The sequence below is a fragment of the Arachis hypogaea genome, chromosome 2, assembly GCF_003086295.3.
Source record: "Arachis hypogaea cultivar Tifrunner chromosome 2, arahy.Tifrunner.gnm2.J5K5, whole genome shotgun sequence".
Lineage (NCBI taxonomy): Eukaryota > Viridiplantae > Streptophyta > Magnoliopsida > Fabales > Fabaceae > Arachis > Arachis hypogaea.
This window is the reverse complement of record NC_092037.1, coordinates 16588627-16613580: the sequence shown is the minus strand read 5'-3', so window position 1 is coordinate 16613580 and position 24954 is coordinate 16588627. Positions and strand designations below refer to the sequence as shown.

Genomic DNA, 24954 nt, shown 5'->3' with positions numbered 1-24954 from the left:
GTTATGGTTATGTATCCGAGTCCATGTATGGAACATTCTCCTTTTCAAGTGAAATCCCCTAGTATATGAAAGAGTGAAAAAGTGCTTTCGTTGTTGTAGAATAAGAAGCCTTCGTATCTTAATGCATGTATTTAATTTATTCGGAGCTATTAGAGCAGGATCTACTTTTTGGGGAATATGAGTTGAAACAATAATAAGAATATTTTTAGTGGAACATCTTTCATAATTGCTGGAGAGATAATTCACTAATAGACCGAGAGATAAGTAATTCGACTCATTCATATCCATTGGATAATGGAGATGGAATAGCCGTCGGTTGGTTAGGACATCCTAACTTTAGAGATAAAGAGGAGCGTAAACTTTTGTACGGCGTATGCTTACTTTAATTTTTTTGATGCATTTTTAGTTGTTTTGATAGACGGAGACAGAATTATTAGAGCCGATATTCCTTTTCGAAGTATAATATCGAACAGTGTAATTGCTTCTGCAGAATAAATGTAAAAATTGAAAAAAATAATCAATTCAATAAAACGTAAATTACAGTATCATAACAATTTCTTTATCCACACTCATAAATTTATTTAATTTCTATTCATATTTTGTGTTGTGAACAGACATTTTTATTTATATAAATTTTATTTTTTATGTTTTTAATATATAAATATTATAATTGATCGAATTTGTTTGACTTAAAAATGATTTTATTTTTTACTTTAAAATTTTTTATGATGTTAAAATTATTATTTATTAGATATTAAATAAGTTCATTAAACAAGTACATTTTACATATTTTATCCAATACTTAATAAAATAAATTAATTAACAAAAAATAAAAAATAGATATTTTTATATCTTATAAGAATAAAGATAACTTCTTTATTTGACAAGAATTTATTAATTTTTTAAATTAAAAAAATTAATCAAATATATAATATTATATTTAATTATAAAAAATTTTAATTTTTGATTTCTTTTTTACTAAAATTCTAGATTCATCCTGTTCAAAATTTTTTTATAGATAAATTGTGATTAGTGACTGGATACTAAATTTATCATAAAGATCCATAAACAGTACCAAAATTTAATAACCCAAATTATGCTAAACAATCACCAAAATTTAGTAAGGAATGACATAGCCACTAAACCATAGTAGTAGATTCTCATTATTTAGTATATTTATGTAAGAAAATAAGTATATATAATGATTCTTACCGAATTAATTAGGGATGTCAAAAATCCCCAGGAAGCAGGGATCCCCGCAGGGACCGTCCCAAATGGGGCTCCGACGGCGAAAAATTTTTCCTGTGGGGACGGAGATGGAGACAAAATTCTCCCGAAGCAGATGCGGGGACCCGAGCGGGAATCCCCGTCCCCGTCTTCGTATTCCCCACAATCCCCGAATATATTAAATTACTTAAATATCCTTATGAATTTAATTTTTATTTTGGTTTTTAAGTAATTTCACTTTGCATATATATATAGAAAATTAACCCTAACTCCTCTTCCTAGTTCCAACTTCCCACTTCCAACATAGAGCACCACATTTGTTGTTCAACAGTGCTCCTCTCCTCACGAAATCCTTCGTCTCTCTCTGCACCCTTCCTCTGCATTCTCTCCGTCTTCCCAGCCAGCAACCTCCGACCACCATCGTCACGGCCTCGTCACTGTCCGTTTCAGCCGGCCCACACTGCATCATCACCGCACCGCCCCGTGCACCCTGTTCCGTTTGCTCTCTTCCCGTCGTTCGCCGCTCTTCTCTTCACCGGCGTTTCTGACCTCTTCAGCCATTTCTCTCTTATCCCTAGTAAGATTCACTACTCTCTCCTTTTCTTCTTGTATTTTGGGATTTTAGTTTAGGTTTTTGCTTTTTTTTTCATGAATTTGATGGTGATTTTGATTTTTTGAAGTTGGTGGCTATTGTTTTTGTTAATGGATGTTTTGTTCTATGAATTTCTGATAATTGGTGGCTGTTTTTTTCATTTTTTTCATACTTTAATTTTTTTTATTTTCCATTAATTCTGAATTCTGATTTTATTAGTTGTTGCTTGTTGATGAGTTTATGCTATGGTATTCTGTATTAATAATTTATATGTTGTAGAATGAAAAATTCTGATTTGCTGCACCATTTATATATTGAATTATAACCCAAAACGGTGATACATGAATCGACTAAACATAAAGCTGATTCACCTTCTTATTGTGCTTAATTTATTGGTTGAGCAACTTTAGTACAAGGATTAAGTCTGTTTCAGGCCTCAAGTTTCAGGTTCTCTGTTTGTTGTAGTAAGTGTTAGTTATGAGTTTTGATTGCAGTTAGGATTCACTAAGTGGAATCTAGGGCCTTTTACAAACGTTTGGAAGGATATAAGGAGTTTGAGGTTGTTGCAGGTTTAGAAGATGAATGGTTCTACTTCAGTTTTGGATTTTCTATTGAAAACTAGCTTAATTTTGCAGACTAGTAATTTTCCTTGCAGTGCAAAATGTGATTGATTGCATGTGGTTGGAAGAAAGTAATACATAAGTTTCAATCCTTGAGAGTGATGTAATTAGTAATTTGAAATTATGTTTTAATCCAAGTTAGAGCACAGATCTTTTTTTTTTTTGGCGTTTGTTCTTTAATTATTTTCTCTATAGGTTTTTTTTCTTGTAATTCTGAAATTGGAATATATTGTTCCCAATGGTTCCTCAAAATTAAGCTATCTTGGCATTTAGAAATCATTAAAGATCATACTATTTTCCTGAAATTTTTTTTCTGAGCCACAAATTAGTAGTATGCTGTTTCCTGGTGCGGGTAATTATATTGAATTAGAAAAGTACAATAACGAAAAAGGCACTTAATAATTTGTTTCCTTAATAATTTGTCGCCGCTGCCTTTCACCCCCTGGTCTCTCAGCGCCGACTCCCACCCCAGACTCAGCAACGTCATCGTCTTTTTCTGGTCGTGGTCGTCATCTTCTCCTGTTCGTGTTGCCGGTCTTCGTTGGACGCTAGTCTTGCTTCCCCTTTTCTCCATCAGGTTCAGGTAAGTCAGTCCTGGTCTTCGCTGGTCTTCTATCCCCTTTTCTGAATTTAGATTTCTAAATTAGGGTAACGAATTTGGGTGTTCTGAATTAATGAGATTCCTATTAATCTGAATTTTTGTGTTTTGATTTTCTGGATTCTTGAGATTTGAGTTGCTGAATTTCTGATTAGGTTACTGAATTTCTAAATTTCTGATTAGGTTAATGAATTTCTGATTTGGTTAACGAATATCTGAAACAAATTTCTGAATTTCTGATTTGGTTAACGAATTTCTGAATTTCTGATTAGGTTAATGATTTTCTGACTATGAATTTCTGGATTCTGGTTGTGTAATTTATATTTCTGAGTTAGGTTGATATGAATTTGATTTCTGATTCTGATTAATATTTCTGAGTTAATATTGAGTTAATCTAAAGTTAGGTTAATCTGATTCCGATTATGAATTTCTGGTTGTGTAATTTATATTCCTAAGTTAATATTCTGAATTGGACTAATTTTTTGGGTCGTCCTAATTTTCAAAACTATGCCTTTATCGGTGCCTGTGTTTGTTTCTGGATAAATGTTTATTATGCTAAGTCCAAATGGTTTCATTCTTTTTAAAAGTCATTGCAAAACAATTTGATAAACAATATTTGCATTTTTATTCTAGTGAAGAGTTGTTCCTATTTAAATATTTGATTACATTAGATATGATATTGAGTGGTGATTACTGTCTTGGCAGTTAAGTCTGAATGAATTAGGCCAAATAAATATATAAGAGCGAGGCACATAATACAATTATATATATATAGCTTAGAAGAAGGATAAAAACAGAATATAACCGAATCGGTTAATGATTTAGACTCTAATTTACTACCCTGCTTCCAGTTCCTTTATTCTTTGATCTGTTTCACTAGACCAAACAGTTTTAACTAATATCATATTCATATCTAAGTAGTGTTATTTGAATAGTTTGGAGAGCTCAATTTTAATTTATAATTTATGCTTACGAGGAGGAAGAAGAGGGCATTGGTGTCATTTCACAACAAAACTAGGGTTTAGAGAAACAGAAACGGATCCCCTTAAAATACCCTTCATTCCAAATAACTAGTTCGTTTGATACTGCAGCTGCTATGAGTTGGAGCTTCCATTGTCTCCAAATCTCTCAAGAGCGCAAATCTGCACCGCAACCATGGCCACTTCCGCCGCCACCGCCACAACTGACACAATGCCACGCCAGCTGTCACAGAAGGAGCAGGACATCCAGATGATGCTTGCTGCTGAGGTCCACCTCGGAACCAAAAATTGTGACTTCCAGATGGAATGCTACGTCTTCAAACGCCGAAATGATGGTCAGTCTTCGTGATCTTTTTCGTTTTTTCTTTTGGATTTTGAGTCTGAATATTATTGAAGAGTGTGTCGATTATGGCGAGTTTGAAAGGTATTTTGCAAAATGTTATATCTTTTCAATCTCAAATTGTTTATTCTGATATGGATTTTTTCATATTTACTCAAACTGTAGTGAGTAGTTCAGTTCTTGAAATCTAATGGAAACAACACAGATGTGCGTAGTTTTTTTTGTAATATATTCCTTGCTCTTTTGTGAATTTTGTATTCGGTTTTTTTACATTTATCTTTTCCTGTATCTAGGGTTCCTTTTTTGATATATACTTTTTATAAATTTGTTATAATCTAGTGGTTTGTCAATTTTTCTTTATTTGTTTCGTGTTTTCTATTCAAAGAGTCAATTTAATTATCAGGATTTTGATACGGGTAAGTGTATTTTGTATTACCACCTTTGTGTTCAAAACAGCTTATTATCATAATTTTATGATAGAGCTTATGAAAGCATTTTTATGTTTGGTTGATTTTTCGTATTCCTTGTTCCCAGTTATTTACATAATTAACCTTGGTAAGACATGGGAGAAGCTCCAACTTGTTGCTAGGATTATTGTTGCTATCGAGAACCCGCAGGACATCATTGTTCAGTCTGCTAGGCCATATGGTCAGAGAATTGTCCTTAAGTTTGCACAATACACTGGTGCGAATGCAATTGCTGGAAGGCACACTCCTGGAACATTCACTAATCAAAAGCAAACATCCTATAACGAGCCTCGTCTACTCATTCTGACTGATCCAAGGACTGATCATCAGGTGCAACTTATGTTATTCACTTGTTTCACTATTAACTGTCAATATATTTTTTGTGGGAGTTTGAAATTCTGTTATTAATTGATCTCATCTTGGGTTTGTTTTTCTATTTTTTCAAAAAAATATGTGTAGCCCATTAAGGAAGGTGCTCTTGGAAATATTCCGACCATTGCCTTCTGTGATACCGATTCTCCGATGTGCTATGTTGATGTTGGCATTCCTGCCAATAACAAGGGGAAGCACAGTATTGGTTGTCTGTTTTGGTTATTAGCAAGGATGGTTCTGCAGATGAAGGGTACTATTCGTCCGGGCTTAAGTGGGACGTGATGGTAAACTAATTTTTGCTCTTAACGGATTGAACTATTATTATTTTGTAGCACTTTTAGATTTATTGTGTTTTCCAATGTCTGCATTGTAAGTGTCTGATCTCGTATGCACTTATTTAGAACAATCTTTCTTGCTATACATACAGGTGTAAAAAATTTCATATTTTAACAAAAGATAGTAGTCTTATTATGTGGTTTCCTTTGAACCTTAGCTAAATTTGTCAACTTTTCATGTGTAGATGGATTTATTCTTCTATAGAGAACCTGAAGAGGCCAAGCAACAAGAGGAGGAGGAATTACCAGCTACCCCAAAATATGCCATTCAAGATTTTGGTGCTGCTGCTTCCCCGCAGCTGATGGGGAATGGGGGCTGTTACAGCTGAACAATCCTGAACTGAACCAGTTCTTCAGCAACCCATTGCAGCTGCTCCTACTAACTGGGCCCCAGACGCCGGTAAGAATAATTATTTCCACTCTGGATCTGTTAAATTTGATGCAACATAATTGTCGTATTTGCTTCTAATATGTTCTAGTCAAATAATTCTGGGTTGTTGTGTTGAATCATTCTCCCTCGATATGCAAGAAAATCTGTGCGCCTTAACATAGTTCTGTCGAAAACTGTGATGGCAGTTTATTTGACCCAAGTTCTTTTGTATCCGCAGCTGCAGGTGATTGGGAGCCAGTTCCAGCCCCACAGGCATCCGTTCATGAACCTGGAGGTGTTGCTCCCACTGGCTGGGACTAGGCATCGAGTTTAGAATTTTGTTTCTATGTTTTCTTTGCTTCCTGAGCAATTTTTCTTCTGGGATTATTTCTTTGGGAAACATACATATTTAGTATTTTGTAGTCTTGGTATTGAGTTTTAAAATTTTGTTGACGTATCGATGGAAGCTTGTTTAGTTTCAACAATTTAAGAGGATTCGTAATGGAAGTTTGAGCAGTTAATTGACAACGACATGCTACTTTTTGCATGGCAAATTTGTTCTTGGTGATTGTTCTTCAGTTTGATTAGTATTGAAAAATATAGATAACCTCAGTATATATGCAAAAGTACAATAAAATAAACTTAGGTATTTTCTTAAAATATATGAAGATCTGCCATTATAACCAAGGCAATACCTTTCACTTGTTTCTTTGGTTCACCAAGAATATCTTGATCATATTCGGTTGAGGGCTTATCCTTGTATTGTGATTTACCCTTTGATATTGAAATCCGTATCCTTTCGAGTAGATCCATTATCTCTTCATGATGTGGTGACTCTATTTTCTCAGCCTTGAATGATTTAGATCTATTGTCTTCAATTTTTCTACTTGTTTGAATTTTCTCGATGTCTCCTTTAGATCTTATAATCTTTGAATTGGTAAATGGAGAGACAGCCATTTTGAACGCAAAGGGTGAAGGTTGAACTTGAACCTCTGCCACATTTTAACAAGGTGCATCATAGTATTATCCTCAGAACTTAGTCCGCACAATATCAGGGAATATTATCAATATATCACTACCCCAAATTGCATCAAGTTATGTATTGAAGAACAAATAAGATGAAAATTTTGCTCATTATGTCGCAGAAAGCCATACGAAATTATTCTTCCCAAAAATTTGTTGTGAAGTGAACTCTTCTACCAATTTATAAGTGCCATTTAAGAATGAAGTTAAGCTACCAAGAGGTTGATGATTTGTTGGACTAATATTAAAAGCATAAGAAATCAGAAAAGGTGAATGAATGAAATGAATCCAAGAAAAACAGCAATCAAATAAGATTTTTAGAAATCTTTATTACCTCACTCTCTCAGAACAGAACAAGAAAAGGAAGTTGAAGTACCAGCTAAATAGCAGTGTTTGCTCAAAGAGAAACTCGTGAAGAAAGAGAAGCCAAGAACGCTATAGAAATGAAAAGCAACCACATCCATCTTCCCCAGAAAAAGAAAAAAATAATTGGAAAAAATCAATTCTCAAACACATCTGGTATTAAATCACAGTTCACAGACCCCCACTCCATTTCTTAAATGAACATACATATATTATACTTTATACTCTTTTTATTTATTTATTTACTTATTCTTTCCCACGGGTAAAATAGCTGGTCCACAATTTTCTGTGATCTGTAACGCGTGCAAGCAAGCGCAGACTCTGTGGCTAAAAATCGCAACACCTTTCTTCTTATAGGCTTTGCAACTTGCAAGAGGGTATTATCTGTTCATAACAAGCGAATGCACCATTGAGAGTTTGAGACCAAATAAGATCATTCTACATGGCTAAACTATTTCAAAAGTAAAATAAAAATGGACCCAACAATCATAATCATGGAATAAACACATAGGAAAGTGCAAAGTTCTAACAAAGCTGCGTGCAGATCACGTGCAGTGACCAATCCACTCCACTGACTATTCCTCCTTCCTTGCAAATCAAGCACCTTAATTGGACAAAGCCGCATTTATAACTAACAGCAGTCAATAGGAATATCTTGGCCGTGTCTTTTCCATCACTATTTCATCAAATTATTCTTTATGCTCTCTCTCTCTCCCATGCATAAAGATCACACTATACACATTGTATTCTTTTGCTATCTATCTTGATCACTATGTTAAGCAACTTGCAGTGTTGGATAGTTATTACATTATACTATTTGAAACCTTAAGATATTAAGCTTGACTAATAATATTATTTTATCAGAATTCCAATCTAATTTGGAACAAGAATCGATGTTCAAGTTCATTTAAATGAAAGTAGGAGAGACAGCTTATATCCAACCGTCCAAGACAGTATAGCACAGAACATGAAATTGGACCAAAGCCAGATATTATGGTTCTCCACTCAACAAATTATGTACACCAACCATCATCAACATGGGGCTGCTGTCCCTTTCTGCAAGTCTAGATAAAGAATGTTTTTCCTCAAGTTGTGTGTGCCCACAAATAATAGCACCACTATTTTGCCCAATTGTTGCAGAACCTGAAATCAATGTCACAACTGCCAGAGCTATCTTGCTCCAAAAATGAACAATAGCGATATGTCAAACAAAAGCCATAGAAGAGAGTTTCAAGACAACTGAAACTATATTCTATCATGGCCTCAAATTCAAATACAAGGTATCTTAAAAGTACACAAACATATGAGGGATTCCGGAAAACTCTGTTTGAGCTAATTGGGATGCAAATAAACACAATATGTAGCAAATAAAAAGGTATAAATCTACTGCAATAATAATACAAAGACCAAACAAATTAAACCATCAATTACGAAATTAAGCAGAAGCTGCTGGTATAGATAACAAGTGTGAAAAATAAATGCTTGATATTGTACAAGTAAAAGAGAAAGCTTTAAGAATTAAGATGCCACATGCACCACCTACAATCTTTTACAGCATAAATAGCTAAATATATGAAAATAATTTTTAGTTGTGGTGTTATGCTAATGTTATGTTATTTTGCTTCAGGTATGATCCTTCTACTGGGATCTACGGCATGGATTTCTTTGTCGCCTTAGAGCGTGCTGGATACCGTGTGGGTAGGCGGAGGAGACGAAAGTCCCATGTTGGAATTCAACACAGGGTCACCAAAGAAGATGCAATGAAGTGGTTTCAAGTTAAGTACGAAAGAGTTATTCTTAACAAGTCCCAACAAATTGTATCCTAGACAGCACTATTTTAGTTTTTTTTTTGGAATGGTAGTCAGCAACATGCAACTATTTCATTTGGTTTTCTTCAAGTTTTGATGGGATTTTGCCCAATTTTATGAAGCAAGATATTTGTTTCATTTTGAGTTAATACAATGTCGGTATTGTTTTTATTTAATTTAGGGTGTCATTTTCGGAAGGGACTTAATTTTGTTAATGTTGTTATATCTGTTACCGCTTGTTATAGCTACAAAAGCATTGTGTTTGAACCGTTCTATGACTTCTAGCGGTTCAGCATACCATGTTGATTTGCATAAAATCTATGAAATCTGAGTTTCATATAATCCATAGTTCCATACATTTGTACAATTTGATGGTAGTTAGAGTCATCACAAGGAAAACTAGGATTAGGTCTAGGATCCAAGTACTTTGATAAGTTCGATCTTCTTAAGCTTAGAGGAACCTTTTATTCCCCTTGACTTGGCCAGTTTTTTCAACTCGGCAAGTTTCATTTCTTCCAGGGTTTCTTGCGCTGGTTGAACCGTTGTTTCCAACGAAATGTTTGATGATTCATAGTTAGTGTGCTCAATAGTGTTGCTTCTTGGGGTTGATAGAGGAGATGGAATAGGGGATTTCTTTGCAAAGTTTTAAGGTAGCCTAGTCAACTTAAACCCTGATACATGTGGGTTCCCCTCTGCTCCTTTCTCATTCCTTGCCGCCGATATTTTCTCCGACAAATCCTTCTGTTTTGCCTTGTTTGAGATATTACCTGCTATAAATAGAATCAAATGAGAATTAGAAATGAAAAATCATAACATGTATCTAAAGTTAATTATTAATTTATTATAAGTCATTTTGTAAACAAGAAATTTTCATAATGTTTACGGGCATAGTTTTGACATGGGTTTTTTTAATTAAATAAAATAATCATAATTCACAAGTCATACTAAATATTTATTATTCTAAGGATAAATTTAAATTGGTGTTCAAAAAATTTTAGGTTGAGTACTTTGATCTCAAGTGAATTCGTCTTTAGAGATTCTCGAAATTTAATTATAGAGTAATTATCCAAATTAGTTCCCAAGAATTTTAAAATTGGACATTTTAGCCCCCAAAAAAATTAATATACAGAATTAATTCTCAAGGTTTGTAAATTTTAAAAACAGACATTTTAGTCTCCAAAAATAAATAATGTACAAGTCAATTCTCAACGTTTCTCTTCGACATAACAGTCTTTTTCCAAAAATAAAATAAAATAAAATAATTATTATTATTAATTACATAATAATACTGTACTACATTTTTTTTGTAAAAATAATAATAAATTTATTCATTAGATTTATATATATATATATTGAGTTCTACCCAACCCCCTCTAAATCAACATGTAAATTAACCCGTGACGTGGCACATTTTAATTGGATGTTTAGTTTTAGTTTGAATTAATTTAACTCAATAAGAGTTAATATCTTAACTAAAGTAGGATAATTTTATAATTAAAGCCCCACAGATAAACTCGCCTTGATGAATTCTTAACCGTCACTAATGGCTGTACTCCGTCATCTTCTTTCTAATGCTCAAACGATGCTGAAATTTCCTTCTTAAGGATCAACATTTGCAAGAAGTCTTCACGATCTTGGGATTCATCAATTGAAAAGCAAGGATTCATTTTTTGGGAGCATGATTTCAAGAAGAAACAAAAATTGGGTTTTTAATATTTTAGTAAATTATACAATTACCTACTTTGGACTATAATTTAATTACCAATAGTTTAACCATAATTAACATAACCACCAATTATAGAATGACATGTTACAGAGAATAATATACATGTTATTATAGGAAGGATAGAGTAGAATTTACCTATATATATATATATATATATATATATATATATATATATATAGTCACTCAATAATAATAATAATAATAATAATAATAATAATAATAATAATAATAATCAATAAAATTATTAGAGATTATTTTACAAAAAAATTCAAGGTTAAAATCATTTGATATTTTTGTATTTAATATAATCAAAAGATATTCTATGTAAAAAAAATATGTATTAAAAGAAAATATTTTAATTTGAATTTATATTAAATACATATTTTTTTAATACAAACATATTTTTTAAAATAGTATATTTTTTTATTATATTAAATACAAAAATATTAAATAGTTTTAAATTTAAATTTTTTGTAGAATAATCTCTAATAATTTTATTGATTATTATTATTATTATTATTATTATTATTATTATTATTATTATTATTATTATTATTATTATTATTATTATTATTATTATTTAACTGCTTTTTTATTTTAAGTTGGTTTGCGTTAAGAAGTTTCGCTATTTTGTTGAAGAAGACACCATAACTTGGCTATCTTTTAATGAAAATTTATTTTTATTTTCAGTTGTATTGACTACCGAACTTTTAAACTTCTTTAATTGTCGTATTTGAATTCCTTTTATCGTTAAATTTCATTGGATCAAGACTTTGTTAGCTATTGTGTATTTGTGCTTGCCGATTTCAATGTTATGACTTTGTGAAATAGTATGGTAGTATATTTTTTGAATCGATTGAAAAAACCGAACAAATCGAACCAAACCAAATCGATTTTAATTAGTTTGGTTTGATTCGGATGACCTCGATAAAAAACCGAACCAAACCGAACCGCAAACACCCCTAGCGCCCAACTCCACTAAAATTCCAAGTAATGGGCGCTAAAACTCCAATTGCACTTTTCACTCCCAACAATCCAAAGAGTTTCAAAGCCCATCGCTAAGTACACCAAGCCCACCGCCAAATGCCTAACCAACTCCTAGGAAGTTTCAATTTAAGTCAAGATTCAAGATTTAAATGATTAGTTAGCAACAACCTCTTCTAGAAAGATACGATTTGGTTGTTAGGATTTAGATTAGATTAAATTTAAATTTAAATAAGTTATATTTCTCTTTAAAAGATAATATTAGTTTTTAAATTTCAGTTAGGTAGGAAGTTAGATATAAATAAATAAACAAGGTTCACAAAATAGAGATCATCTTTGACCAAATATCTCCTTCTTTAATTTTAGTTATTTTCTTTTCTATCATGAGTAACTAAACCTCTCTTGTTAAATGTTAGGAGCTCTATTTTATTTTCATAGATTAGTAATTCAAGTGTCTTCTTTATTTTGATTCATGTTTTTCTACTTTTTCAGGATTAAGTTTTGTTCTTCATATTTAATTGTTAGAAGTATTAGAAAATATTCTAATTTTGTCTTGGATTCCATTATTACTTTAGAAAATTTAATATTGAAATTAGCTCTAAACTCTTTGTCATGATTTTTAACTTGACTAGGAATAGTATTTTGAAAATTGTGTGGCTTTAAATAAAAAACGTTCTTCATCTTTTCTCTTAATTAATTGACCAAGAAGTTGGCGATTAATTAAGTTAAGAAAAATTAAATTGTCAAGGAATTAGAATTTGATTATAAATAATTTGTTGTGAAAAGATTTTTATTTGAGTCAAAATAAGGAAACACAAGCATCGGGCAGGTCGGCCAGGTCTTTCCTTGTTGTTCTGTTTCCGCCACGAGAAAGACGCACAGAAGAGGTATGCCCAGCATGCGAAGGATCCATAGTGTGTCTGTTGTCTTGGTAAGGAACTTTATGAGATTTCCCCTATTGTATTGAATCAACAAAAAAAACTGGTAAGTATTTTCTAAGAATATAACATCTCCGAAACCTTTAACATTCCCTATCCTTAATTACTTCCTAATTCTCTAAGGTAGTATTTGGTAGAGAGATAGAGATTGAAAAACTGAGATTGAGAGACTGAAATAAATCTCAGTATTCTATTTGGTACAAAGTGGGAGATAGAAATTGAAACAAGAATGAAACTCTAATTTAATTTGTACAAAGGGTAAAATTGAAATTAATTAATTGAAATGAGGATATTTTAGGTATAAAATGTTATTAAAATTTTAGTCTCCGTCTCTAAAAATTCCAGTCTCCTGTGTCCCCACTTTTTAGAGGTACTGAAATTTTGAGGACAGAGACAGAAATTTCAGTACTAGTCTCTGAGTCAAGAAACATGATACAGGGTCTCCGTCTCTCAGTCTCTATTCCAGTACCTCAAAACAAATGCTACCTAAGCCTTCTCTCGTTCTCTCAATTCTCCTCTTCACTGTTCTTGCTTCTAATTCAAGATCCACAACCCTCTTGCCAATGTTTGATTGACCTAATTAGAGATTTAATTAGATATTGCTTGCTTTAATCCGTTAATCATCGTTAGGGGTGGCAAAACGGGATGAACCCATCGGGCTAGGATTTGGAGCCCGCCAAATTAAAAAAATTCGCCAAACCCGCACCGCCAAATTGGCGCGTTTTAGCGGGACGGGGCAGGCCGGTCCGCCGGTCCGAATATTTTTATTTTTCTTTTTTTTATTAAATAAAAAGTGATTACTATTATAAAATTAATAATTATACAATTTTCAAACACTTTTTTTTGTTTTTGTTTTTATTCTTCTTTTAGTTATTAACTTTATTTATCTTATTTTACAATTTTGCATATTTGTTCAAATTATGTGACTTATTTTTCAAAATAAAGATAGTTCTATTGACAAATATTATTTTGAACAATTTTATTGAAGTTAAAAATTAAAAAAAAAAGATAGTGAAAAAAATTATATTATAATTTGACTATTTTTTATTTTTATTTGATTTTTTAATTACTATATTTTAGTTCATTTTAATGAGTGTTATTTAAAAAAAAAAGTCAAGCGGGCTAACTCACCGACCCACCAATCCGCCATAAAGTGGGGGCAGGCTAGCATTTTGAACCCATTTTAGTTGGCGGGACGGGTCGGCCCGCCCCGTTTATGGAACGGCCTAGGCGGGGCGAGGCGAGTTGGGGCAAACTTGCCACCCGTAATCATCGTGAGAACGACATTCACTCACCGTAGTATTACTTGATGTAATTTGGTCAACTTGTCAATAATACAAGCATATCAATTTTGGTTCAATAGTGTACTTTACATAAAAGTGTATTTGAAACTATTTTTAAAATCAATTTCATTTCGTTCGAAATGAAATGAACTAAAATGAAGTATATTTAAATTTATGTAAAATAAAAAATAAGTTGATTTAAATATTTATATAATAATTTAATTTTTATTTATCCCATAGTTTTTCATCACCACTAATAAACACCCCAAAACTGCTACCTCAAACTTGATCTTAATTGTAAATTTCATATATTTAAAAATCAAATCAATTCTTAAATTTTATCTATTCCAAATATAAGATTTGATTTACAAATTAAATTATTTCCAGTTATTTGAATTTTCAAAGACACCTTAAAGAAATACAAGAAATACTTTAGTAAAGAAAATTGATCATCAATGTAATATCAGAGAGAGCTGATGTAAACAGTATGTTCAATTATGTCCATGCTACTTTAAAGGTTATGTTGATTAGAACGAAGAATGTCGGATATTGATCACTAATTTTCTCAATATATTGAGTATCTATGAAGGATTAAACAAATAAGAATATAAAACAAAATGTACTCTCTAAAATAACAGTTTTGTTAAAAATCGTGTCAATATACATCACTAAAGGAAGAGAAAATTCTTCAGAACAGTTTTGATGAGTTGTGCTTAAATCTTAAGAGTGCTTATTCCCAGCTAGTGGGGGCAACACCTATGGATGCAGGAACGGAAGCCTGTGGAGCTGGAACTGGCTTCCAATCACCTGCAGCTGCGGATACAAAAGAACTTAGGTCAAATATATTGCCATCACAGCTTCCGACAGAACTATGGTAAGGCATACCGATTTTCTTGCATATTGAGGGAGAACGATTCAACACAACAACAATCCAGAATTATTTGACTAGAACATATTAGAAGTAAATGTGACAATTATGTTGCATCAAATATAACAGACTAATGGGAGAACAAATACAAAGACTTGATAGATAGAAAATTTCAATAGATAAAATTGAACTTAAATCACGCATGTGACTAACAGATCCAGAGTGGAAACAATTATTCTTACCGGCGTCTGGGGCCAAGTTAGCAGGTGCAGCTGCAATGGGTTGTTGAGGAACTGGTTCAGTCCAGGATTGTTCAGCTGTAACAGCCCCCCATTCCCCATCAGCTGCAGGGAAGCCGACAATGCCAGTAGCACCAAAATCTTGAATGGCATATACTGGGGCAGCTGGTAATTCCTCCTCCTCTTGTTGCTTGGCCTCTTCAGATTCTCTATTGAAGAATAAATCCACCTACACATGAAAAGTCGACATAATTTAGCTAAAGTTCAAAGGAAACAACATAATAAGACTACTATCTTTTGATAAAATATGAATTTTTTTGGGTAATTCAGATGAATAAATAGTTTGGGGTTCAAATTATGCAGATGTTCTAAACTAATTTTTGCTACACGCCTGTCCTAAACACCTTTTAGATTGTTTAGGACAAGCGTGTAACAAAATTGGTTTAGAATATCTGTATAATTTTGAATCCCAAACTATTTTATCATGTGAATTACCCAAATTTTTTACACCTGTATGTACTGCGAGAAAGATTGTTCTAAAAAAGTGCATACCAGATGAGACATTTGCAATGCAGACATTGAGAAGCACACAATAAATCTAAAAGAGCTACAAAATAATAATAGTTCAACCCGTTAAGAGCAAAATTAGTTTACCATCACATCCCACTTAAGCCCTGGATGAATAGTACCCCTCATCTGCAGAACCATCCTTGCTAATAACCAAAACAGACAACCAATACTGTGCTTCTCCTTGTTATTGGCAGGAATGCCAACATCAACATAGCGCATCGGAGAATCAGTGTCGCAGAAGGCAATCGTTGGAATATTTCCAAGAGCACCTTCCTTAATGGGCTGCACATATTTTAAAAAATAAAAAAATAGAAAAGCAAACTCAAAATGAGATAAACTAATAACAGAATTTCAAACTCCCATAAAAACATATTGACAGTTAATTGTGAAACAACATACACCACTACACTCAACACAAGTGAAAAAAATAAGTTTCAAACATCTAAAAAAAGTGGCACCTGATGATCAGTCATTGGATCAGTCAGAATAAGTAGGCGAGACTCGTTATAGGATGTCTGCATCTGATTAGTGAATGTTCCAGGAGTGTGCCTTCCAGCAATTGCATTCGCACCCGTGTATTGGGCAAACTTCAAGACTGCCCTCTGACCATATGGCCTAGCAGACTGAACAATGATGTCGTGAGGGTTCTCGATGGCAACAATAATCCTAGTAGCAAGTTGGAGGTTCTCCCATGTCTTGCCAAGGTTAATTATGTAAATACCTGTGGACAAGGAATACGAAAAATCAACCAAGCCATAAAAATATTTTCCTATTGCAAAGGGAAGCATCGGAAAGATTAAAGGCGTGTATATGTTTCATAAATTTTGGGACAGAAGTTGCTTTTTCATCAGAAACTCATTGGTAAAATTATGATAATAAGCTGTTTTGAAAACAATGTGATAATGCAAGTACACATATTCATGTCAAAATCCTTATTAATAATTAAATTGACCCTTTCAATCAATAGCACAAACTAAATCGAGAACAGTTGACAAACACTAGTCTATAACAAACTAATAAAAATGTCTCCCAAAAAAAGAACCCTACACACGAAAAGATAAATAGAAGAAAAAATGATAAACCCATTGAAGAGCAAGGAGTATCTAGACCCCAAAGAAACTACACAAATATGTGTTCTTCATTAGATTTCAAGAACTAAACTAGTAGTATAACCCCAAAGAAAATATCAAAAGAAGCGTGGGTTACAATCATTGCAGCGCTTGAAAACGTAGCGTTCCATCTGGAAGTCACAGTTTTTGCCTTCGAGATGAACCTCAGCTACGAGCATCATTTGGATGTCTTGCTCCTTCCGCGAGAGCTGGTGCGACACTTCAGCGGTTGTGGCGGCGGAAATGGCCATCGTTGGGGAGGAAAGTTGGTCTCTTGAGAGATTCGTAGCAATACCCTAGAACCCTAAACCCTAGAACCCAAAGACTCTAGAACCCTAAGACCCTAGAATCCCTAAGACCCTAGAACCCCTAAGACCCTAGAACCTTAAACCCTAAACCCTAAACCCTAACCCCTAAACCATAACCCCTAACCCCAAACCCCTAAACCCTAAACTCTAAACCCCTAAACCCTAACCCCTAAACATAACCCCTAAACCCCAAACCATAACCCCCAAATCCCTAAACCCTAAACCCTAAACCCCAAACCCCTAACCCCTAAACCCTAACCCCTAAGCCCTAAACCCTAACCCCTAACCCCTAAACCCTAAGCTATAAGCCCTAAGCTCTAAGCCCTACACCCTACACCCTACACCCCAAACCCCAAATCCCAAACCCCCAACCCCCAACCCCTAACCCCAAGCCCCAAGCCCCAAGCCCCAACCCCCAACCTCTAAGCCCTAATCCCTAAGCTCTAAGCCCTAAACCTTACACCCTACACCCTACACCTTACACCCTACACCCTAAATCATAACCCCTAACCCCTAAACCCTAACCCCTAAACCCCTAACCCTTAACCCCTAACCCCTAACCCCTAACCCCTAAGCCGTAAGCCCTAACCCTTAACCCTTAACCCCTAAGCCCAAAGCCCAAAGCCCTAAGCCCTACACCCTAACCCTACACCCCAAACTCCAAACTCCAAATCCCAAACCCTCAACCCTCAACCCCCAACCCTTAACCCCCAACCCCCAACCCCAAGCCCCAAGCCCCAAGCCCCAAGCCCCAACCCCAAGCCCCAAATCTGAACCTCCAACCCCCAACCCCTAAGCCCTAAGCCCTACACCCTACACACTACACCCTACACCCTAACCCATAAACCCCTAACCCCTAACCCCTAAACCCCTAACCCCTCACCCCTAACCCCTAACCCCTAACCCCTCACCCCTAACCCCTAACCACTAAGCCATAAGCCCTAAGCCCTACGCCCTACACCATACACCCTAAACCCTACACCTCAAACCCCAAACCCCAAACCTCAAACCCTCAACCCCCAAACCCCAACCCCAAGCCCCAACCCCCAAGCCCCAAACCCCAACCCCCAACCCTTAACCTCCAAGCCCAAGCCCCGAGCCCCAACCCCAACCCCTAACCCCTAAGTCCTAAGCCCTACACCCTACACCCTAACCCCTAACCCCTAAGCCCTACGCCCTACACCCTACCCCCTACACCTCAAACCCCAAACCCTAAACCCCAAACCCTTAACCCCCGACCCCCAACCCCAACCCCAAGCCCTAACCCCCAAGCCCCAACACCCATCCCTTAAGCCCTAAGCCCTAAGCCCTACACACTACACCCTACACCCCAAACCATAAATCCCGAACCTCAACCCTCAACCCTAACCCCGAAACCCCAACCCCCAACCCCTAAGCCCTAAGCCCTAAGCCCTAAGCCCTAAGCCCTAAGCCCTACACCCTACACCCTAAACCCTAACCCCTAACCCCTAAGTCCTAAGCCCTAAACCCTAACCCCTAAGCCCTAAACCCTAAGTCCTAAGCCCTAAGCCCTACACCCTACACCCTACACCCTACACCCCAAACAACAAACCCCAAATCCCAAACCCTCAACCCTTAACCCCCAACCCCAAGCCCCAACCCCCAACTCCCAACCTCCAACCCCTAAGCCCTAACCCCTAAGCCCTAAGCCCAACACCCTACATCCTACACCCTAAACCTTAACCCCTAACCCGTAACCCCTAAACCCATAAATCCCTAAACCCTAAACCCCAAACCCCTCACCCCTAAGTCCTAACCCCTAACCCTTAAACCCTAAGCCCTAAACCCTAAGCCCTAACCCCTAACCCTTAAACCCTAAGTCCTTTAACAACAATTTATAAAAAAAAATATTTATGATACACTTATTTATAAAAAAAATTTATTATTAAAAAGTTGATATCCATATTTGAAATTAAATTTATGCATAAATTTTAATTTGATGCTTTTTTTATCTATTTTTTAATTCAACAAGTGATTAAAAATAAAACAATAAACTTATAATTATTATAACATAATATTAAAATTAATTTAAAACATATATATCTTTTTTAGTTCTCTTAGGATACAGATGGATCAAGTGAAGCCGAATTCTCCTTGACTTGGACCTAGTCTGAAATAATGACCGGGTCTATTTTTGAGATCTTTATCCGATTTTAAACCCAGTAAAATCACAATAAATTAGTCCCTAAAATATTCAAGATCGGATCAGGTCTTTGGATTGGACCGGACTATGTACATCCCTATTTCTCACAATCAATCAGTTGAGATTTGAAAAGTATAGATGTTATTCCAAAATGGTTAAAAATCTTAAAGAGAATAAAACCACTAAAATTACTTAAAATTATCAAATATTTTAAACAAAATTACCTTTGAAATTTGTTAATGATAAGGATATTTTTAATTATTCTAAAATATGATAGAAATAATAAAATATAAAATGCTATTTTTTATAAGTGACAAATAATATTTATATTTGATTAAGTTACTTGTATATTTAATTTGAAATTCTGCGAGAATATTTAAATAATTAATTAAAAAATATATTTACTAACCAAAATTCGATCTCTAGAGTTTTTGGATTTTAAAAAAAAAATTAGCATTGACAAAAGAATAAAAAAGATATTCACTTATCATAAAATTATCAAATTTTAAAGATAAAAATATCTTATTTTTTAATTGTTTCGCATTATGTTTTGTTTGACCTCGATACAAGATATCGATCAAACTTGTATCAATAATCTCAATTCGAAAAGCAGATAAGATTCCTCTAAAAAGAGTTCAACCCAAAATTTATCGACTAAGTGTCGAAATTAACTTTGCAAGTAGTCGAATGAAAATTATAACCAATGTATTATTAATTAATAATATAGTATAAACAGATATTTAACACGAATAAAATAAAAATAGAATTAAACATAAATTTAAAATTAAAATAATAAGAAAAAAGAGAAGAAAATATTGGAATACTAACTAAAACTGAAAACTAAAGAACAAAGCTTGAAATTGAACAAACAGAAGTGAACTAAAGTAAAATTGGAAATAAAATACATAAATCAAATAAATTGACTCACATATACTTGCATTCCATAATTTTTCACATATACTTGCATTCCATAATTTTTCATAGTATTAATGTGATTGAGAATTTATAGAGCTTTTAGTGTGATTTTGTGTTGTTTAATAGAAATCCCCCTAAGAACCTTAGACTTCTATACACTCATTTCTTAGTCATTAAGTAGTTATCCCACACCTATCTTTGTATCTTGTCTTTCAAAAATTTCAACCAGGTTCTACTCCTATCTGGTGTAAATCATTACAAGTTCATGGAAGTTATTAAATAAGATCAAATTTACTATTTAAACATGTTTTAATTGTGACCCTCAGATTAAATTTTTGACCGTCTTCACTTTTACTCTATTTCTAAAAAATTGTGTGTAACTAATTTGAGCATTACTTTTATGACGTAAAATTTCAAACCAAATCTTATTATTTCTATTATTATTAGCTAGTATCATTTAAGCCTTTTAACTCTTAACTTTCTCATATTTAAATTCAAAAATAATCACTATCATTTTTATTATATTATCTTAAATCATATTATATCAATTTAGCTAATATACGATGATTACTAATACATAAATGATAATATTAAAAATGTATAATTAATATTAAATAAATTCTACTCTATTCTTTCTATAATAACATATATATTACTCTATGAGACATGTCATGTTTTAATTGGTTATTATGTTAACTATAGTTAAATTATTGATAAATTAAATTATAACCCAAAATAAATAATTATATAATTTACTCAAATATTAAAAATTCAGTCTTTGAGTATTCTCCAAATCATGCTCCCACAAAATTAACCCTAATCTTCTTTATTTCCTCCTCCGTTCTGGCACCGTCGCCGCCACCGAGCATAACCGCCTAATTGGGTGCCCCCATTCTCTCCGTCTGTCGTGCCATCTCCGTGCTCGAAAGCATCGCCGCCGCCGTCGTCACAAGCAGCGCCGCCTTCCTCACGGTATCCTTCCCTCTCACAGTCTCATGAAATTGCGTTGCAGAATCCCTTATCCACTCTGCAATAACCACCAAGTGTGATGAACATGAATCAAATTGCTTTTTTTAGTTGTTCATCATCTTCATCATTCTCAACAAAGCTTCCTCTTCATTCCTCAACACCTCTAAAAAGATCAAGAAGAAGAAGCAACCACGATTTTCTAAGAATGGTGACTCGTTCCTGTCTCGATGACAGTTCCGCACTTCTCCGAGCAGCTCAATACACTGTATGCCTATGAAACTCGAATTCCCAGTTCTGCATTTTTCAAAGTTTGCAACTTTGCAATTTACTATGTGTGATCAATGTATGGTTTTTCATCCATGCCAATTCAGAATTCACTAGCTTTGTTATCATAATCCCTAGTTTCATGTTTTACTTAGCAATGTTTGTCAAAAATCCTTTCTCTTTTTGTTGGGTTGCTTTCTGTGAATTAGTTGATACAGTATTGCATTCTTGTTGTTGATGCCTAGTGTTGTAATGTATGCAGCTTTTTGTTGTCCAGATTTTAGGGTTACTAGGCTTATGTTGGGATTAAAACTCCTTTTTTATGCATAGTGATTTTCCATATTGTTGGAAGATGAATGATTTTGTAGATATGCTGTTTGATAGGTAGACACATATGTGAAAAGTGGAATGGTTGTAGGATTGGGGTCTGGTCATGCTTCTGGTATGGCAATCCAGCATTTGGGTCGCCAGCTTCGTACCGGTAATTTGAAGGACATAGTAGGGATTCCCATGTGAGTTCTTCCTCTTTGGCACTTTACATTTCTTCTTCCCTTCCTTTTTTATATTATCAGTCATTACTATGCTGTTTTAATGATGTTAGCTATTTGAATTAGCCATATTCTGAATTTTGGTCACTTTCTGCAATGGAAATATCTTTATACAATGGGAATTTCAATCAAACCAATGAACCGTTGAACCTTAATGCATCGGTTGTTCCAAGTCTGTTGCAAGTGCAAGCGAGGCAGCAAAGTTTGGGATACCATTGGATACCTACCAAAACAGTAGTCAAGTGTGCATAAAAATAATTAGCTTCTACATTTTCCTTTAATGTTGAGTGTTTCTTGTTTTAGAGGATCTTGGTTGCTTGAAACTTAAATTTAAGTAAAAGGTGGAAATGTGTAAAGTAAAGTGGATTTTTTTTTCTTCTTTTCATTCTATTGCTCTAATACTTGAAATCTTAGTTCATAATCATTAGCAACTGCTCCATTGTAGATTCATTTTTGCCATTGATGATGCTGATGCTATAGAAGAAGGGACACGTGTTGCTATCATTGGGCGGCGTCGTCACAAGCAGTGCCGCCTTCCTCACGGTATCCTTCCCTCTCACCCAATATTATTATTATCAAGATCGGTATATGGAAGGATAGACTATAAGCATAATTCCTTTGTATTTTTGGGGTACAAATTCTTTTATAGATTCCAATTCAGATGACGTAAATGCTTTGATCTCATTAGTTTTTTTGAAGGACTTGCAAGTTGTCCACCAACAAGTACGAGATTCTGGATATGGAGATTTATTGCCGATGAATCTTTAGCTATTGCTGCTTCAAGTATCCTTCCTCGTTGGAATTACTTTCGTTTTCTCAGATTCTTAGGTCTCCCCTCCCCCCCCCCCAAAAAAAAAACACCAAAGAAAAGGGAAAAATCATATATGTTTTGTTAACTATGTTATTCTTTGTAAGCAAGAGTAAGAAACAGAGGTTGGTTCCTTGACTAGTCTTACTTGTTCATTCTTTTATGTTATTAGCTCAGGCAATCACTCTATCAACCTGTATAGTTGCTCACAACAATGCATTGTTCGCTTTGCTGGTGTCAAATAATTTTGCTCAGATAAAAAGCAATGTGTATAAGCAATACAGCAGGGACAATGTATACAGTTTGGTTTACTTTGGTAAGTTATTGTGCTTGCTAGAGTTTATTTTCCTTTGATTTCTGCTTATTTGGTATATTGATGATTAGTTCCTATGCTAAATAGAAAATTATGCAAACCCTTTTACAATATGATGAATAAAAGTCACTTTTTAAGCAAAATGAAAGTTAGATACGGTGTTGAAGTCCATGATTAGTGCATCCCTTTGATTTAAATTCTAATTTTGTTAGGACTTAATGGGTTGCATTGGTTAAAGACTAATAAATATTTTATGTATGCGTTTTGATCTTTTAAGGAAATATGATATGAATATGATAAGGGTATTATGGGCAATTAGGAGGTACATTGTTAGTGAGTGAGAATTATGGGAATATGTATGCAAACTGATAATTGATATCATCAAGCATTCATTCATTGCTAAATTCAATGACATGAAACCCATTACATACTCTGAGTTCCTTGAAGACCTCTGTAAACCGGTGATCCTTTCATCTGATTTTATGTGCATTTCATCCATGCACTATTATTGGTTGTTTATTCTGATTAAAAAGGCATTAAACAGCTGGTTGTGCATGGTTAATTTGCATATGTTTCAAATCCTCACGGGGTATCTTGAATTTGAGTGGCTTTATGAGCAATAATACATTGAAAATACCACAGCCTTCCATAATTCAATTTCCAAATTCCTTTTGTGATTATCTGTTGTAAACTTGTAATATGTTTTTCTTTACTGCGATATTGAATCCAATATGGTTTTATATGCCTTTTGTATTCCTTTATAGCAATATGGTTCAATATCTCTAAATAACTTGGTCATTTTTCTTCTCAATTGATTGTGTCCCTTTGATTTATAGTTTAATTCCAGTGAGTTTAGTTTATAAGTGAAGACTTTTACCATATTTCACCAAAAAGCAAGAAAAGAAAAAGAGAACGAGAATACTTTTACCATATGAAAGGGGTTTTTTAATATAAATAGGCATTTGCACATGGTGTATCCTGTTGGAAAGCAAGAATATGCTATTTAGTTGACACTTGAAAAAGCCAACTATTACTGCATAAAGAATGATGTATAATTATGCAACTTTAAATAAAATTCCAAGAGCTGCCGAAATTAGGAGAATTGTAATGTTTTAGTGATATTCCAAGAAATGAATATGCAAAACTAGTTCTTTTTTTTTTCCTTAAGAGAGATATATTAGAGCTATGGGGTGCTGACGTGCTGTAGGGCATGGCAATTTAAGGTTTCTGCATATTTCAGTGGCAAATTAAATTATTGAAGGACAAGTCATGTGTGTCTGATCGAGCATGCTATTGACTTGGTTTTCTTTCTTATTCAGAAAAATGTCAGGTGTATATCATTGACTTTGGTATTGCTAAGAAATACAGGGACATTTCTACACATCAGCATATTCCTTACAGGTCTCCTTTTTTTACAATCATTCTTACTTTTTATTTATTTTATTTGATTTTATGCACCATGGTTAGAAGGTTCAACATGAAATTATTTTGGATTTTTGGAATTCTAGAATGATCTTTTACTATGGGAAAACCGATATCTGAAATGTTAAGATATTGCTGCTCGTGATAGACTGACTATTTAATTGTTGAGATTTATGGTAAAAGAGTAGCACATAAATCTATAAATAAATTTGTGGCTGTTTGCTGTCAACATTCTTGTGTGGTTTCTATGAATTTGACTTGCTTATTTGCTCTGCAGAGAGAATGAGAATTTGACAAGAACGGCTAGGTATGCTACAATGGTCAATGGTGCCTCTCATGGCTGGTTCTTTGGATGCTGCAATCAACACCTTCGAGCAAGAAGGCCAAGTTGGTATGGTATTCGAAATGTATAAAAACTCTGCTGGCCTCTT

General features: G+C 34.1%; 2 protein-coding genes across 2 annotated transcripts; one reads left to right on the top strand and one right to left on the bottom strand.

Annotated features, from left to right (window-relative positions):
* Positions 1–4192: 4192 nt before the first annotated feature.
* LOC112718467 (small ribosomal subunit protein uS2-like) lies at positions 4193–5478 on the top strand. Its single transcript, XM_072208102.1, has 3 exons — positions 4193–4352; positions 4892–5154; positions 5284–5478. The coding sequence occupies exons 1-3, from the start codon at positions 4193–4195 to the stop codon at positions 5476–5478; spliced, it is 618 nt and encodes a 205-aa protein (XP_072064203.1).
* Positions 5479–9740: 4262 nt separating this feature from the next.
* On the bottom strand, positions 9741–17063 carry LOC112722334 (small ribosomal subunit protein uS2-like). The gene is made up of 6 exons (XM_025773324.1): positions 16910–17063; positions 16162–16424; positions 15788–15985; positions 15137–15362; positions 14783–14839; positions 9741–9862 (listed from the first exon to the last, which is right to left on the bottom strand). The coding sequence occupies exons 1-6, from the start codon at positions 17061–17063 to the stop codon at positions 9741–9743; spliced, it is 1020 nt and encodes a 339-aa protein (XP_025629109.1).
* Between the last annotated feature and the right edge of the window lie 7891 nt (positions 17064–24954).

Coding starts and splice junctions, on each gene's coding strand:
- LOC112718467 (XM_072208102.1), top strand. CDS start 4,193: ATGGCCACTTCCGCCGCCACCGCCACAACTGACACAATGCCACGCCAG. Junction 4,353..4,891: donor CTTCAAACGCCGAAATGATG/GTCAGTCTTCGT, acceptor CCTTGTTCCCAG/TTATTTACATAATTAACCTT. Junction 5,155..5,283: donor ATCCAAGGACTGATCATCAG/GTGCAACTTATG, acceptor AAATATGTGTAG/CCCATTAAGGAAGGTGCTCT.
- LOC112722334 (XM_025773324.1), bottom strand. CDS start 17,063: ATGGCCATTTCCGCCGCCACAACCGCTGAAGTGTCGCACCAGCTCTCG. Junction 16,425..16,909: donor TTTCAAGCGCTGCAATGATT/GTAACCCACGCT, acceptor CCTTGTCCACAG/GTATTTACATAATTAACCTT. Junction 9,863..14,782: donor TTCCGTTCCTGCATCCATAG/GTGTTGCCCCCA, acceptor TATTTATAGCAG/GTAATATCTCAAACAAGGCA.